At 44.0% G+C, this 18,311-nt stretch overlaps 1 protein-coding gene across 2 annotated transcripts in view; it reads right to left on the bottom strand.

Moving 5' to 3' along the window:
- Positions 1–623: 623 nt before the first annotated feature.
- sergef (secretion regulating guanine nucleotide exchange factor) overlaps positions 624–18,311 on the bottom strand; it is a 32,989-nt gene continuing 15,301 nt past the window's right edge. The window contains exons 9-10 of one of the 2 annotated variants that reach the window (XM_046343718.1): positions 2,201–2,227; positions 624–2,045 (exon numbers count right to left, since the gene is read on the bottom strand). In XM_046343718.1, the coding sequence (XP_046199674.1) occupies positions 1,924–2,045; positions 2,201–2,227 (149 nt within the window). In that variant the 3' untranslated portion in view covers positions 624–1,923. Of the gene's footprint in view, positions 2,046–2,200; positions 2,228–7,919; positions 7,962–18,311 lie in introns of those variants that run through there. The other variant, XM_046343711.1, reaches the window with a different exon arrangement.

The raw sequence follows: 18,311 nt of genomic DNA, 5'->3' as shown, positions 1-18,311 counted from the left end.
CAATCAGGAAGACAAACTGGGAAAGGACCAGTCAAAACTTTGAACTACTCACTATGTTGTGGAATAATAGTGAAGACATCAAAACTGAAATAACACATATGGAATCATGGGGAGGCAGGGTGGCCTCGTGGTTGGAGCGTTGGACTAGTAACCGAAAGGTTGCAAGTTCAAATCCCCGAGCTGACAAGGTACAAATCTGTCGTTCTGCCCGTTCCTAGGCCGTCGTTGAAAATAAGAATTTGTTCTTAACTGACTTGCCTAGTTAGATAAAATAAAAAATGTAGCGCAGTTGCAATAACCATTAAGCGCTATGATGAAACTGGCTCTCATGAGGACCACCACAGGAAAGGAAGACCCAGAGTTACCCAGAGACCCAGAGTTACCTCTGCTGCAGAGGATAAGTTCATTAGAGTTAACTGCACCTCAGATTGCGGCACAAATAAATGCTTCAGAGTTTAAGTAAAAGACACATCTCAACATCAACTGTTCAGAGAAGACTGTGTGAATCAGGCCTTCATGGCTGAATTGCTGCAAAGAAACCACTACTAAAAGGACAACAATAATAATAATAATATGCCATTTAGCAGACGCTTTTATCCAAAGCGACTTACAGTCATGTGTGCATACATTCTACATATGGGTGGTCCCGGGAATCGAACCCACTACCCTGGCGTTACAAGCGCCATGCTCTACCAACTGAGCTACAGAAGGACCATAAGAAGAGACTTGCTTGGGCCAAGAAACATGAGTGGAAATCTGTCAATCTGTCATCATGAAGCTGAGAGAGAGAATGTCAAGAGTGTGCAAAGCTGTCATTAAGGCAAAGGGTAGCTACTTTGAAAAATCTAAAATAATATATTTTGTTTTAACACTTTTTTGGTTACTACATGATTCCATATGTGTTATTTCATAGTTGTGATGTCTTTACAAATTATGCTACAATGTAGAAAATAATAAAAAAAATATAGAAAAACCCTTGAATGAGTAGTAGGTGCACCCAAACTTTTGACTGTACTTTATGTCTTGGGACATAGGCATCATGTATAGACTAACAGACTTGTGTATCCATCTCCCTGACCCTCAATCCTATCTGGACTGGGCTCGAGGAATGACAGCCTCTGTCCCTGATCAAACATAACTCACCCGTCTCTAACGCCAGAAACAATATTTATTTTGCCGTCTCACAATTTGAATACAGACCTGGGGCCGTATGTAGCAAGTGTGTGCTGATCTAGGATCGGTTTCGTCTTTTAAAATGACTACAAGAATATGATTACACGGACTGTATGTTTAGGGTCAATTCCAATTTTTAATTCCAGTAAATTCAGGATGTGCATTGAAATTTCAATTCAAATTCAATGCTTTTCAGGTAGGAACATTTGGAAATGGGGTTTACATTCTGAATGGATTAGAATAGAAATAGAATTGATCCTAGATCAGCCCCTCCTACTCTGACAGGCTTCTTGGAACCAAAAATGGCACTGTGTCATAGATGGAAATAAAAAGACATTACGAAGACAGTTAGAATGTACCGGTCATTACTGAACTTACACGTGTCTTACTTTGGCCAACAACAAAGCAATCATAACAGGGTCTGGCTATTTTGCTCAGACAAGACACACCCACATACTTTACAACCTTCAGAATGTCCTCCTCCCAGATTTTCCCCGGAGGCTCATTCCCCATAGACTGGGTGATCATGATTCATACCCTATCATGTTACTCTCACGCCCCACAGTGAGCCGGGTGTCCTCTGCCATAGAGATAAAACGATAAGACATTGAGCTTCAAATCAGCGACACAAGCGGTCCGCGATCTTACCCAGATACAGTCCTGATAAGTTAGCTCAAAACATGCTAGTTTCAAACTATAGTGTAGCTTGTTCTATCTCCATGTCCTCTGTAGACTCCTCTTCACCTGTCCTCACAGCACACAGTGCCATAGAGTGGCCAGTGCCACTGCCAATCCAAGAGGCCGGAGGGCAGGAATGGGCTGTGGTTCGCTGACATCTGTCTCGGAACCGTCCCCACACATCCCATGAGTGGCCAGTGCCACAGCCAATCAAGATAGCACTAAAGAGGCTGAGAGAAGACGGAGGGCAGGAATGGGCTGTGGTTGAGAAAAGAAAACACAAACTGCTGACATCTGTCTGGTGTGACCAGGCGGAACCGTCCCCACAAACATCCCATGTGATCTGGTGTCCACCCCCAAGAGAGCAGGCGACCCCCTGGAGAGGAGAGATGAGGAGAGGAGGGTAGAGGACACTGGTCAGTTAGAGATAACAAACAGCAGATTACGACCCTGATCCCAGATCTGTACATGTTTGGCATGACAATGACCATAGGAGTTGGCAAGATAGCACTAACTGATCTGGTGTGACCAGGCTGAGAGAAGACAGCACAAACTGATCTGGTGTGACCAGGCTGAGAGAAGAAAACACAAACTGATCTGGTGTGACCAGGCTGAGAGAAGAAAACACAAACTGACCTGACATCATAGACTGGTCAGTTAGACCTGACATCATAGACTGGTCAGTTAGACCTGATATATACAGGACAACTAGCCTGACATGACATCGACTATAGGAGTTGGTTATACAACACAAGTATGTAGTAGGTAATACAACACATTGGTTATACAGCACTAGTTGGTAGTTGGTTAGTTGGTTATACAGCACTACGTTATAGCATTAGTTGTAGCTCAGTTGGTAGAGCATGGCGTTTGTTAACGCACAGGGTAGTGGGTTCACTAGTTGGATACCACTAGTTGGGACCACCTAGTTGGTAGTTGGTTATACATACTAGTTGGTTAGAATGTATGCACACATGACTGTAAGTCGCTTTGGATAAAAGCGTCTGCTAAATGGCATATATTATTATTATTATTATTATTATTATTATATTATTATTATTATATTACATCACTAGTTGGTAGTTGGTTATACAGCACTAGTTGGCAGTTGGTTAGACATCACTAGTTGGTAGTTGGTTAGACATCACTAGTTGGTAGTTGGTTATACAGCACTAGTTGGTTATACAACACTAGTTGGTTATACATCACTAGTTGGTTTTACAGCACTAGTTGGTTATACAACACTAGTTAGTTATATAGCACTAGTTGGTAGTTGGTTATACATCACTAGTTGGTTATACATCACTAGTTGGTTATACAGCACTAGTTGGTTATACAGCACTAGTTAGTTATATAGCACTAGTTGGTAGTTGGTTATACATCACTAGTTAGTTATATAGCACTAGTTGGTTATACATCACTAGTTAGTTATATAGCACTAGTTGGTAGTTGGTTATACAGCACTAGTTGGTAGCTGGTTATACATCACTAGTTGGTTAGACATCACTAGTTGGTTATACATCACTAGTTGGTTATACATCACTAGTTGGTAGTTGGTTATACATCACTAGTTGGTTATACAGCACGAGTTGGTAGTTGGTTATACATCACTAGTTGGTTATACATCACTAGTTGGTTATACATCACTAGTTATACATCACTAGTTGGTTATACATCACTAGTTGGTTATACAGCACTAGTTGGTAGTTGGTTATACAGCACTAGTTGGTAGTTGGTTATACATCACTAGTTGGTTATACATCACTAGTTGGTAGTTGGTTATACAGCACTAGTTGGTTATACATCACTAGTTGGTTATACATCACTAGTCGGTAGTTGGTTATACAGCACTAGTTGGTTATACATCACTAGTTGGTTATACATCACTAGTTGGTTATACAGCACTAGTTGGTTATACATCACTAGTTGGTAGTTGGTTATACAGCACTAGTTGGTAGTTGGTTATACATCACTAGTTGGTCATTGGTCAGACATCACTAGTTGGTTATACATCACTAGTTGGTAGTTGGTTATACATCACTAGTTGGTAGTTGGTTATACAGCACTAGTTGGTAGTTGGTTAGACTGCACTAGTTGGTTTTACAGCACTAGTTGGTAGTTGGTTATACAGCACTAGTTGGTTTTACAGCACTAGTTGGTTATACAACACTAGTTGGTTTTACAGCACTAACTAGTTGGTTATACAGCACTAGTTGGTTATACAGCACTAGTTGGTAGTTGGTTATACAACACTTGTTGGTTTTACAGCACTAACTAGTTGGTTATACAACACTAGTTGGTTATACAACACTAGTTGGTTTTACAGCATTAGTTGGTAGTTGGTTATACATTACTAGCTGGTTATACATCACTAGTTGGTTATACAGCATTAGTTGGTAGTTGGTTATACATCACTAGTTGGTTATACAACACTAGTTGGTTATACAGCATTAGTTGGTAGTTGGTTATACATCACTAGTTGGTTATACAACACTAGTTGGTAATACAACACTCGTTGGTAGTTGGTTATACATTACTAGTTGGTTATACAGCACTAGTTGGTAGTTGGTTATACATCACTAGTTGGTTATACATCACTAGTTGGTTATACAGCACTAGTTGGTTAGACATCACTAGTTGGTAGTTGGTTATACATCACTAGTTGGTTAGACATCACTAGTTGGTAGTTGGTTATACATCACTAGTTGGTTATACAACACTAGTTGGTAATACAACACTCGTTGGTAGTTGGTTATACATTACTAGTTGGTTATACAGCACTAGTTGGTAGTTGGTTATACATCACTAGTTGGTTATACATCACTAGTTGGTAGTTGGTTAGACATCACTAGTTGGTAGTTGGTTATACATCACTAGTTGGTAGTTGGTTATACATCACTAGTTGGTTAGACATCACTAGTTGGTAGTTGGTTAGACATCACTAGTTGGTTATACATCACTAGTTGGTTATACATCACTAGTTGGTAGTTGGTTAGACATCACTAGTTGGTAGTTGGTTAGACATCACTAGTTGGTAGTTGGTTATACATCACTAGTTGGTTATACATCACTAGTTGGTAGTTGGTTATACAGCACTAGTTGGTAGTTGGTTAGACTTCACTAGTTGGTAGTCGGTTATACATCACTAGTTGGTTATACAGCACTAGTTGGTAGTTGGTTAGACAGCACTAGTTGGTAGTTGGTTAGACATCACTAGTTGGTAGTTGGTTAGACATCACTAGTTGGTAGTTGGTTATACATCACTAGTTGGTTATACATCACTAGTTGGTTATACATCACTAGTTGGTAGTTGGTTATACATCACTAGTTGGTAGTTGGTTATACATCACTAGTTGGTTTTACAGCACTAGTTGGTAGTTGGTTATACATCACTAGTTGTTTATACATCACTAGTTGGTTATACATTACTAGTTGGTTATACATCACTAGTTGGTTATACATCACTAGTTGGTAGTTGGTTATACATCACTAGTTGGTTTATCACTAGTTGGTAGTTGGTTATCACTAGTTGGTTATACATCACTAGTTGGTTATACATCACTAGTTGGTTATACATCACTAGTTGGTAGTTGGTTATACATCACTAGTTGGTTATACATCACTAGTTGGTTATACATCACTAGTTGGTTATACATCACTAGTTGGTTATACATCACTAGTTGGTTATACATCACTAGTTGGTAGTTGGTTATACAACACTAGTTGGTTATACATCACTAGTTGGTTATACATCACTAGTTGGTTATACAGCACTAGTTGGTAGTTGGTTATACATCACTAGTTGGTTATACATCACTAGTTGGTTATACATCACTAGTTGGTTATACATCACTAGTTGGTTATACATCACTAGTTGGTTATACATCACTAGTTGGTTATACATCACTAGTTGGTAGTTGGTTATACATCACTAGTTGGTTATACATCACTAGTTGGTTATACATCACTAGTTGGTTATACATCACTAGTTGGTTATACATCACTAGTTGGTTATACATCACTAGTTATACATACACTAGTTGGTTATACATCACTAGTTGGTAGTTGGTTATACATCACTAGTTGGTTATACATCACTAGTTGGTTATATACATCACTAGTTGGTAGTTGGTTATACATCACTAGTTGGTTACATCACTAGTTGGTTATACATCACTAGTTTATACATCACTAGTTAGTTGGTTATACATCACTAGTTGGTAGTTGGTTATACAGTTGGTTATACATACATCACTAGTTGGTTATACATCACTAGTTGGTTATACATCACTAGTTGGTAGTTGGTTATACAACACTATTTGGTAGTTGGTTATACATCACTAGTTGGTTATACAGCACTAGTTGGTTATACAGCACTAGTTGGTAGCTGGTTATACATCACTAGTTGGTTATACAGCACTAGTTGGTAGCTGGTTATACAGCACTAGTTGGTAGTTGGTTATACAGCACTAGTTGGTTATACATCACTAGTTGGTTATACATCACTAGTTGGTTATACAGCACTAGTTGGTTATACATCACTAGTTGGTTATACAGCACTAGTTGGTTATACAGCACTAGTTGGTAGTTGGTTATACAGCACTAGTTGGTTATACATCACTAGTTGGTTATACATCACTAGTTGGTTATACATCACTAGTTGGTTATACATCACTAACTAGTTGGGAATACATCAGTCGTTTCTCAGATGTTGCATGGCCAGGCAATGAGGATTACACATTTACTCAACTAGAATAGGAAAAATGGTTGGGTATAAAACATTTTAAAAAATCAGATGACTTCAAAGTAGTCTGTGTAGATTCAAATAGGCGAACACACACACACACACACACACACACACACACACACACACACACACACACACACACACACACACACACACACACACACACACACACACACACACACACACACACACACACACACACACACACACACACACACCCCTTGGGGGCTCAACAAAAGTTAAACACACACTGCCATTCAGCTCCAGACAGTCTCTGCACCTTTCCTCTTCTTCTCTGTTCCCTCTCAGACAGCTGGTAAAGGAGCTTGTTGGTTTAGTGGGTGTGGTCCGGACAGGGCTGCATCACCGTGGAGACACGTGCCATGGCAACACAGTTCGGTTAACTAATAGGCCCCGTTGTCATGGCAACACAGCTCACATCTTCAAGCGTTCATTCTACCCATCCCAATGTTCTGTCTGTTTTCTGTTTCTTCCCCCATTTCTCTCTCCCTCCTTTCATCGACTGAATCCCTTTATCTCTCCATCTCCCTCTTATTTATTCTGACCAATGGATCAAAAGCCTCTGGGTTCTGTGTCAGCAGAGAGACAGATAAAACAAGTTGTCTCGGTCTCCCAGACCAAGATGTCTCCCAGGCCAAGATGTCTCCCAGACCAACATGTCTCCCAGGCCAAGATGTCTCCCAGACCAACATGTCTCCCAGGCCAAGATGTCTCCCAGGCCAAGATGTCTCCCAGGCCAAGATGTCTCCCAGGCCAAGATGTCTCCCAGGCCAATATGTCTCCCAGACCAAGATGTCTCCCAGACCAAGATGTCTCCCAGACCAAGATGTCTCCCAGGCCAAGATGTCTCCCAGGCCAAGATGTCTCCCAGGCCAAGATGTCTCCCAGACCAAGATGTCTCCCAGACCAAGATGTCTCCCAGACCAAGATGTCTCCCAGCAGGCAGCTTATGCCAGTGTGATATGACAACTAGGGCTGAGACCTCACCGTACCATATAACCATATATCGAATAATGTAGTGACTAAAAAAATCTATATTTTATATTTGAGATTCTTCAAAGTAGCCACCCTTTGCCTTGATGACAGCTTTGCACAGTCTTGGTATTCTCTCAGCCCGCTTCACGAGGAATGCTTTTCCAACAGTCTTGAAGGAGTTCCCACATATGCTGAGCGCTTGTTGGCTGCTTTTCCTTCCCTCTTGTGGTCCAACTCATCCCAAACCATCTCAGTTGAGTTGAGGTTGGGGGATTGCAGAGGCCAGGTCATCTGATAAAGCACTCCATCAATCTCCTCCTTGGTCAAATAGCCCTTACACAGCCTGGAGGTGTGTTGGGTCATTGTCCTGTTAAAAACAAATGATAGTGGGATTAAGTGCAAACCAGATGGGATGGCGTATCGCTGCAGAATGTGGTGTGCCTTGAATACTAAATAAATCGCAGACAGTGTCACCAGCAAAGCTTGTGTCCTTCAGTAGTGGTTTCTTTGCAGCAATTTGACCATGAAGGCCTGATTCACGCAGTCTCCTCTGAACAGTTGATGTTGAGATGTGTCTGTTACTTAAACTCTGTGATGCATTTATTTGGGCTGCAATTTCTGAGGCTGGTAACTCTAATGAACTTATCCTCTGCAGTAGAGGTAACTCTGGGTCTTCCATTCTTGTGGCGGACCTCATGAGAGCCAGTTTCATCATAGCGCTTGATGGTTTTTGCAACTGCACAAATGTTCCAGATTGACGGACCTTCATGTCTTAAAGTAATGATGGACTGTCGTTTCTCTTTGCTTATTTGAGCTGTTCTTGCCATAATATGGACTTGGTCTCTTACCAAATAGGGCTGTCTTCTGTAAACCACCCCAACCTTGTCACAACACAACTGATTGGCTCAAACGCCTTAAGGAAAGAAATTCCACAAATTAAAAACTTTTAACAAAGCACACCTGTTAATTGAAATGCATTCCAGGTGACTACCTCATGAAGCTGGTTGAGAGAATGCCAAAAGTGCGCAAAGCTGTCATCAAGGCAGCTACTTAGAAGAATCTCAAATAATAAAATATATTTTTGATTTGTTTAACACTTATTTGGTTATACAACACCTGCTTAAAACTCAAACACCTAGATATCCTAAATGCAGCTCACACTAACTCACACTCTCAAACACATAGATCCCCTTAAAACTTCTTGCGACTCTCAAACCCGGATCCGGGAGCGTAATCATCGCTTCAAACTAATTAGCATAACGCAGCGGACATAAATCTTCCTAGAAAATCTTCCTATTCATGAAAATCACAAATGAAATATATTGAGACACAGCTTAGCCTTTTGTTAATCACACTGTCATCTCAGATTTTCAAAATATGCTTTACAGCCAATGCTAGACAAGCATTCTCAAACACCTAGATCCCCTGAATGCAGTTCACTCTCCAGATCCCAATCACCTGAATTCTGATCACCTGTATGTCATTATCACACACTATTTAGTTCAGTTCTTTGCACCCCGTCATTGTGAGGTCTTGTTTGTTTTCTTACACATTCTATTCGGAGCTCTGTTGATTCCCATATTAGTCCTCCCGTGTATCATAGTGTTTGGTCATTCTCAATAACAACATTTTCTGCTTATCAGATTTCCTGTCATCAACCTCTTGGCACATCTCCCAGACTATGTTATTAGCCTTTTCCCCTGCCTGCACTGTTATCTTTTTGGATTCCCGGTGTATGACCTTCTGCCTGCCCCTGGACCCAGCTACCTGCCTCCTCCTGTGTATGACCTTCTTTCTGCCTGCCCCTGGACCCAGCTACCTGCCTCCTCCTGTGTATGACCTTCTGCCTGCCCCTGGACCCAGCCTCCTCCTGTGTATGACCTTCTGCCTCCTCCTGTGTATGACATTCTGCCTCCTCCTGTGTATGACCTTCTGCCTCCTCCTGGAACCAGCTACCTGCCTCCTCCTGTGTATGACCTTCTGCCTCCTCCTGGACCCAGCTACCTGCCTCCTCCTGTGGTCTTTTACAATAAACACCTGCTGCGCCCTGCGCTTGAAACCAGCTCTCTGTCTCCCCTCGTGTTCATTACAAGTTACTACATAATTCCATATGGGTTATTTCATAGTTTTGAAAATAGAAAATAGTTTTAAAAAATAAAGAAAAACCCTTGAATGAGTGCGTTGAAATGTGTACTGTATATGTTTTGCGATTCGATATTTTATTGAGATTTAATGCATAAACATATCACTATATGTCTGCTACTGCAGAGAGAAAATGAGTTTTGATCATGTAAAAACATGGCTCACTATTTAAAAAGAGTTTTCGTGCAGATACAGCCGACTAGCGCTAGCTGACGCAATTATTATTATTAAATACATTAGCTAGTATCTATAATATCGTCCAAAATAATATTTCGATCGACACCCCCCCTCCATCAATAATGATAACCTGTCAGGATTCTATGCCAACATGGCCACTGCTGTGCACACATCCAGTACATAGTGTACTCACATCTGTAGCCATTAAGTGCTTTGAAAGGCTGGTCATGGCTCACAATCAACACCATTATCCCAGAAACCCTAGACCCACTCCAATTTGCATACCACCCCAACAGTTCCACAGATGATGCATTCTCTATTGCACTCAACACTGCCCTTTCCCACCTGGACAAAAAGGACACCTGACCTGACTGCCCTCGACCAGCACGAAAACTTCCTGTGGCGGACTGCAATAGCATCGAATAGTCCCCACGATATGCAACTGTTCAGGGAAGTCAGGAACCAATACACACAGTTAGTCAGGAAAGCAAAGGCCAGCTTTTTCAAGCAGAAATTTGCAGCCTGTAGCTCTAACTCCAAAAAGTTCTGGGACACTAAAGTCCATGGAGAACAAGAGCACCTCCTCCCAGCTGCCCACTGCACTGAGGCTATGTAACACGGTCACCACCGATAAATCCATGATTATCGAAAACTTCAACAAGCATTTCTCAAAGGCTGGCTATGCCTTCCTCCTGGCTACTCCAACCTCGGCCAACAGCTCCCCCCCCCCCCCCCCGCAGCTACTCGCCCAAGCCTCTCCAGGTTCTCCTTTACACAAATACAGATAGCAGATGTTCTGAAAGAGCTGCAAAACCTGGACCCGTACAAATCAGCTGGGCTTGACAATCTGGACCCTCTCAATTCTAAAACTATCCGCCGGCATTGTCGCAACACCTATTACCAGCCTGTTCAACCTCTCTTTCATATCGTCTGAGATCCCCAAGGATTGGAAAGCTGCCGCAGTCATCCCCCCTCTTCAAAGGGGGAGACACCCTGGACCCAAACTGTTACAGACCTATATCCATCCTGCCCTGCCTATCTAAGGTCTTCGAAAGCCAAGTCAACAAACAGGTCACTGACCATCTCGAATCCCACCGTACCTTCTCTGCTGTGCAATCTGGTTTCCGAGCCGGTCACGGGTGCACCTCAGCCACGCTCAAGGTACTAAACGATATCATAACCGCCATCGATAAAAGACAGTACTGTGCAGCCGTCTTCATCGACCTTGCCAAGGCTTTCGACTCTGTCAATCACCATATTCTTATCGGCAGACTCAGTAGCCTCGGTTTTTCTGATGACTGCCTACTTTGCAGACAGAGTTCAGTGTGTCAAATCGGAGGGCATGCTGTCCGGTCCTCTCGCAGTCTCTATGGGGGTGCCACAGGGTTCAATTCTCAGGCCGACTCTTTTCTCTGTATATATCAATGATGTTGCTCTTGCTGCGGGTGATTCCCTGATCCACCTCTAGGCAGACGACACCATTCTCTACACTTTCGGCCCGTCATTGGACACTGTGCTATCTAACCTCCAAACCAGCTTCAATGCCATACAACACTCCTTCCGTGGCCTCCAACTGCTCTTAAATGCTAGTAAAACCAAATGCATGCTTTTCAACCGTTCGCTGCCTGCACCCGCACGCCCGACTAGCATCACCATCCTGGATGGTTCCGACCTAGAATATGTGGACATCTATAAGTACCTAGGTGACTGGCTAGACTGTAAACTCTCCTTCCAGACTCATATCAAACATCTCCAATCTAAAATCAAATCTAGAGTCGGCTTTCTATTCCGCAACAAAGCCTTCTTCACTCACGCCGCCAAACTTACCCTAGTAAAACTGACTATCCTACCGATCCTCGACTTCGGCGATGTCATCTACAAAATGGCTTCCAACACTCTACTCAGAAAACTGGATGCAGTTTATCACAGTGCCATCCGTTTTGTCACTAAAGCACCTTATACCACGCACCACTGCAACCTGTATGCTCTAGTCGGCTGGCCTTCGCTACATATTCGTCGCCAGATCCACTGGTTCCAGGTCATCTACAAGTCCATGCTAGGTAAAGCTCCGCCTTATCTCAGTTCACTGGTCACGATGGCAACACCCACCCGTAGCACGCGCTACAGCAGGTGTATCTCACTGATCATCCCTAAAGCCAACACCTCATTTGGCCACCTTCCGTTCCAGTTCTCTGCTGCCTGTGAACGAACGAATCGCAAAAATCGCTGAAGTTGGACACTTATCTCCCTCACCAACTTCAAACATCTGCTATCTGAGCAGCTAACCGATCGCTGTAGGTGTACATAGTCTATCGGTAAATAGCCCACCCAATTTTACCTACCTCATCCCCATACTGTTTATATTTATTTACTTTTCTGCTCTTTTGCACACCAATATATCTACCTGTACATGACCATCTGATCATTTATCACTCCAGTGTTAATCTGCAAAAGTGTAATTATTTGCCTACCTCATGCCTTTTGCACACAATGTATATAGACTCTCTTTTGCTACTGTGTTATTGACTTGTTAATTGTTTACTCCATGTGTAACTCTGTGTTGTCTGTTCACACTGCTATGCTTTATCTTGGCCAGGTCGCAGTTGCAAATGAGAACTTGTTCTCAACTAGACTACCTGGTTAAATAAAGGTGAAAAAAAAAAAAAAAAAAAAAAAAAAAAACCACCTATGTGAGAATGCTGTTCATTGACAACAGCTCAGCGTTCAACACCATAGTGCCCTCAAAGCTCATCACTAAGCTAAGGACTCTGGGACTAAACACCTCCCTCTGCAACTGGATCCTGGACTTCCTGATGGGCCGCCCCCCAAGTGGTAAGAGTAGGTAACAACACATCCGCCACGCTGATCTGGTGGAGGTGGTGTCAACGGTACGGGATGGTGACGGTGGTGTCAACGGAAAGGGCTGGTGGAAGTGGTGTCAACGGGTACGGGCTGGTGGAGGTGGTGTCAACGGAAAGGGCTGGTGGAGGTGGTGTCAACGGTAAGGGCTGGTGGAGGTGGTGTCAAGGGAAAGGGCTGGTGGAGGTGAAATGTTATTGTAGTTTCCTCTCTAATCCTTGTTCTTCTAGTTTCCTCTGTAATCCCTGTTCTTCTTCTAGTTTCCTCTCTAATCCCTGTTCTTCTTCTAGTTTCTGCTCTAATCCCTGTTCTTCTTCTAGTTTCCTCTCTAATCCCTGTTCTTCTTCTAGTTTCTGCTCTAATCCCTGTTCTTCTTCTAGTTTCCTCTCTAATCCCTGTTCTTCTTCTAGTTTCCTCTCTAATCCCTGTTCTTCTTCTAGTTTCTGCTCTAATCCCTGTTCTTCTAGTTTCCTCTCTAATCCCTGTTCTTCTTCTAGTTTACATTTACATTACATTTAAATCATTTAGCAGACGCTCTTATCCAGAGCGACTTCTCTAATCGCTGGCAGTGACAGTGTTTCTAAAGCATTTAACCCTTATTTTACCAGATAAATGTAACTAACTAGCTAACGTCGGTTTGCCTGAGGCTGATTCCGTGCAGATGTTTTTACAGCTAACGTCGGTTTGCCTGAGGCTGATTCCGTGCAGGTGTTTTTACAGCTAACGTCGGTTTGCCTGAGGCTGATTCCGTGCAGGTGTTTTTACAGCTAATGTTGGTTTGCCTGAGGCTGATGCCGTGCAGGTGTTTTTACAGCCAACGTCGGTTTGCCTGAGGCTGATTCCGTGCAGGTGTTTTTACAGCTAACGTCGGTTTGCCTGAGGCTGATGCCGTGCAGGGGTTTGTACACATGTATATACACACACACACTCTCATTCAAATAAACACAAACAAGAACACACACATACATGTAATAGTGCCAGACATGCACACAAACATATATAGTAGGCTGTTATGATTTTAGTTGTCCTTGATGTCCTGTTTTTTTTAATGCATTGTTGTTTTGCTGTTTTCTTCTGTCTGTCTTTTTTCTCTTTCGTTCATTCTGTTGTTGGTGCATTGTGGGGGGGGGGGGGGGTCTTGGGGGTGGGGAATGGAATACAGTTGGTCCCCTAAAAATCGGGAAACTATTTACAAAAAAGTGCTGTAATTTCCTAACAGTTCACCCAACATGGATGAAAATACCCTCAAATTAAAGCTGACAGTCTGCACATTAACCTTATAAGTACTGCTGGAGTACAGAGCCAAAACAACAGGTGTATCTGAACATGATATTAAAGTGGAACTGACAGCATTTTTAGCAGCATTCAATCTTATTCAAATCTGTTCATATACATGAAGAATGATACTTTTGTTTATGACAAGCGAGCACTTAGATATGTTCATTTTCACGTTTTCATGAATTCTTAATGTTTGGGAATTACGTATATTAACACGCTGACCACAACATTCTCGTCACGTGCGTTGCAAAATAAATATACACATACATGTTATTCAACCACACTGATCGCGCGAGCCAATGAGCGTCTGCGTTGCCAGCCGCTAAAATAGAAGTTTCTACTATTTATTGCACAGAACACGCTGCAAGTCCTGCCTCTCTCATCTCCTCATTGGCTTTTAGAAGCATTTGCCCACGTGCCATCTCCTCATTGGTTATATCCACGTGGGTGATTGAAAGATTAACTGAGGTTGTGATGGTAATACACCTTATGAAAGTTAGTTGCCAATCGCAATATAAAAGTCCAAAGAAGAAAAGGCCTGGAAGGAGGAGAGATGACTAGAAACGACTCAGTTGACTTGTGTGTGGATTAATTGTCGGAGTAGAGGACCTTGTGCATTTCAGGTAAAGTAACATATCCCGGGACAAATTAGCTAGCAACTACAAGCTAACTAGCTAAATTGCCATAAATGTTTAATGCTTTTCAACCGGTCCCCAAATTTAAATAATTGGTTCAGAGTTTGTTTTGATATTTCAACCTGAGCGTCGTGATCGCGTTTGGTGTGTGGGGTCAAAATCAATTTACGCGCGCCCGGTTTGGGCGTAAGGCGTTTGTGAAAATAGACACCGCAGTAAATTCATTAAACCTAAAAAACATCTGTCTCTTCCATGACTGCTCCATAGCCAATCATAACTACAGCAGGCCTTTAAGCAAATAAGGCATCTGCCACAGGAATGTTCTCTTGATCCATGCCAGATCGGAGGCAGTAGGGATGACCGGGGAAGTTCTCTTGATACATGCCAGATCGGAGGCAGTAGGGATGACCGGGGAAGTTCTCTTGATACATGCCAGGTCAGAGGCAGTAGGGATGACCAGGGAAGTCCTCTTGATACATGCCAGATCGGAGGCAGTAGGGATGACCAGGGAAGTTCTCTTGATACATGCCAGATCGGAGGCAGTAGGGATGACCGGGGAAGTTCTCTTGATACATGCCAGATCAGAGGCAGTAGGGATGACCAGGGAAGTTCTTGATACATGGACGTGTGTGAATTGGACCATTTTCTTGTCCTGCTAAGCATTCAAAATGTAACGACTACTTTTGGGTGTCATACATTTTATGGAGTAAAAAGTACATTATTTTGGGGGGGAAAGATAATGTAAAGTAAAACTAAAAGTTGTCAAACATATAAATAGTAAAGTACAGATACCCCCAAAACACTACTTAAGTAGTACTTTGAAGTATTTTTACACCACTGCACAAGAGATGGATAACAGTCGTTCAAGTTCTGCATAACTAGCTAGCAAAGCGATTTACATTTCCTGCTAACCAAACGACACCTGCGTCTAGCTGTAGCCATTGAAAAAAATGATTCAATGTTGCCATGACATCCTCCCAGCAGCTAGCTAGCTTACGTTAGGCTCGGTTTGTTTTAGCTTGCTCCATAAATAGCTTCATAAATAAATAAGTTAGCCTATTAGCCACATTGTCAACAACGCACCCACTGCCAGCTAGCCTACTTCAGCAGTACTGTATCATTTTAATCATTCTAGTCAATAAGATTCTTGATACGTAAGCTTAACTTTCTGAACATTCGAGACGTGTAGTCCACTTGTTATTCCAATCTCCTTTGCATTAGCGTAGCCTCTTCTGTAGCCTGTCAACTATGTGTCTGTCTATCCCTGTTCTCTCCTCTCTGCACAGACCATACAAACGCTCCACACCGCGTGGCCGCGGCCACCCTAATCTGGTGGTCCCTGCGCGCACGACCCACGTGGAGTTCCAGGTCTCCGGTAGCCTCTGGAACTGCCGATCTGCGGCCAACAAGGCAGAGTTCATCTCAGCCTATGCCTCCCTCCAGTCCCTCGACTTCTTGGCACTGACGGAAACATGGATCACCACAGACAACACTGCTACTCCTACTGCTCTCTCTTCGTCCGCCCACATGTTCTCGCACACCCCGAGAGCTTCTGGTCAGCGGGGTGGTGGCACCGGGATCCTCAGCTCTCCCAAGTGGTCATTCTCTCTTTCTCCCCTTACCCATCTGTCTATCGCCTCCTTTGAATTCCATGCTGTCACAGTTACCAGCCCTTTCAAGCTTAACATCCTTATCATTTATCGCCCTCCAGGTTCCCTCGGAGAGTTCATCAATGAGCTTGATGCCTTGATAAGCTCCTTTCCTGAGGACGGCTCACCTCTCACAGTTCTGGGCGACTTTAACCTCCCCACGTCTACCTTTGACTCATTCCTCTCTGCCTCCTTCTTTCCACTCCTCTCCTCTTTTGACCTCACCCTCTCACCTTCCCCTCCTACTCACAAGGCAGGCAATACGCTCGACCTCATCTTTACTAGATGCTGTTCTTCCACTAACCTCATTGCAACTCCCCTCCAAGTCTCCGACCACTACCTTGTATCCTTTTCCCTCTCGCTCTCATCCAACATTTCCCACACTGCCCCTACTCGGATGGTATCGCGCCGTCCCAACCTTCGCTCTCTCTCCCCCGCTACGCTCTCCTCTTCCATCCTATCATCTCTTCCCTCTGCTCAAACCTTCTCCAACCCATCTCCTGATTCTGCCTCCTCAACCCTCCTCTCCTCCCTCTCTGCATCCTTTGACTCTCTATGTCCCCTATCTTCCAGGCCGGCTCGGTCCTCCCCTCCCGCTCCGTGGCTTGATGACTCATTGCGAGCTCACAGAACAGGTCTCCGGGCAGCCGAGCGGAAATGGAGGAAAACTCGCCTCCCTGCGGACCTGGCATCCTTTCACTCCCTCCTCTCTACATTGTCCTCCGCTGTCTCTGCTGCTAAAGCCACTTTCTACCACTCTAAATTCCAAGCATCTGCCTCTAACCCTGGGAAGCCCTTTGCCACCACCTTCTCCCTCCTGAATCCTCCTCCCCCTCCCCCCCTCTGCAGATGACTTCGTCAACCATTTTGAAAAGAAGGTCGACGACATCCGATCCTCGTTTGCTAAGTCAAACGACACCGCTGGTTCTGCTCACACTGCCCTACCCTGTGCTCTGACCTCTTTCTCCCCTCTCTCTCCAGATGAAATCTCGCGTCTTGTGACGGCCGGCCGCCCAACAACCTGCCCGCTTGACCCGATCCCCTCCTCTCTTCTCCAGACCATTTCCGGAGACCTTCTCCCTTACCTCACCTCGCTCATCAACTCATCCCTGACCGCTGGCTACGTCCCTTCCGTCTTCAAGAGAGCGAGAGTTGCACCCCTTCTGAAAAAACCTACACACGATCCCTCCAATGTCAACAATTACAGACCAGTATCCCTTCTTTCTTTTCTCTCCAAAACTCTTGAACGTGCCGTCCTTGGCCAGCTCTCCCGCTATCTCTCTCTGAATGACCTTCTTGATCCAAATCAGTCAGGTTTCAAGACTAGTCATTCAACTGAGACTGCTCTCCTATGTATCACGGAGGCGCTCCGCACTGCTAAAGCTAACTCTCTCTCCTCTGCTCTCATCCTTCTAGATCTATCGGCTGCCTTCGATACTGTGAACCATCAGATCCTCCTCTCCACCCTCTCCGAGTTGGGCATCTCCGGCGCGGCCCACGCTTGGATTGCGTCCTACCTGACAGGTTGCTCCTACCAGGTGGCGTGGCAAGAATCTGTCTCCTCACTACGCCCTCTCACCACTGGTGTCCCCCAGGGCTCTGTTCTAGGCCCTCTCCTATTCTCGCTATACACCAAGTCACTTGGCTCTGTCATAACCTCACATGGTCTCTCCTATCATTGCTATGCAGACGACACACAATTCATCTTCTCCTTTCCCCCTTCTGATGACCAGGTGGCGAATCGCATCTCTGCATGTCTGGCAGACATATCAGTGTGGATGACGGATCACCACCTCAAGCTGAACCTCGGCAAGACGGAGCTGCTCTTCCTCCCGGGGAAGGACTGCCCGTTCCATGATCTCGCCATCACGGTTGACAACTCCATTGTGTCCTCCTCCCAAAGCGCTAAGAACCTTGGCGTGATCCTGGACAACACCCTGTCGTTCTCAACCAACATCAAGGCGGTGGCCCGTTCCT

The sequence above is a fragment of the Oncorhynchus gorbuscha genome, linkage group LG01, assembly GCF_021184085.1.
Source record: "Oncorhynchus gorbuscha isolate QuinsamMale2020 ecotype Even-year linkage group LG01, OgorEven_v1.0, whole genome shotgun sequence".
In the NCBI taxonomy this organism is placed as follows: Eukaryota; Metazoa; Chordata; class Actinopteri; order Salmoniformes; family Salmonidae; genus Oncorhynchus; species Oncorhynchus gorbuscha.
This window is presented reverse-complemented; position numbering and strand designations above follow the sequence as displayed.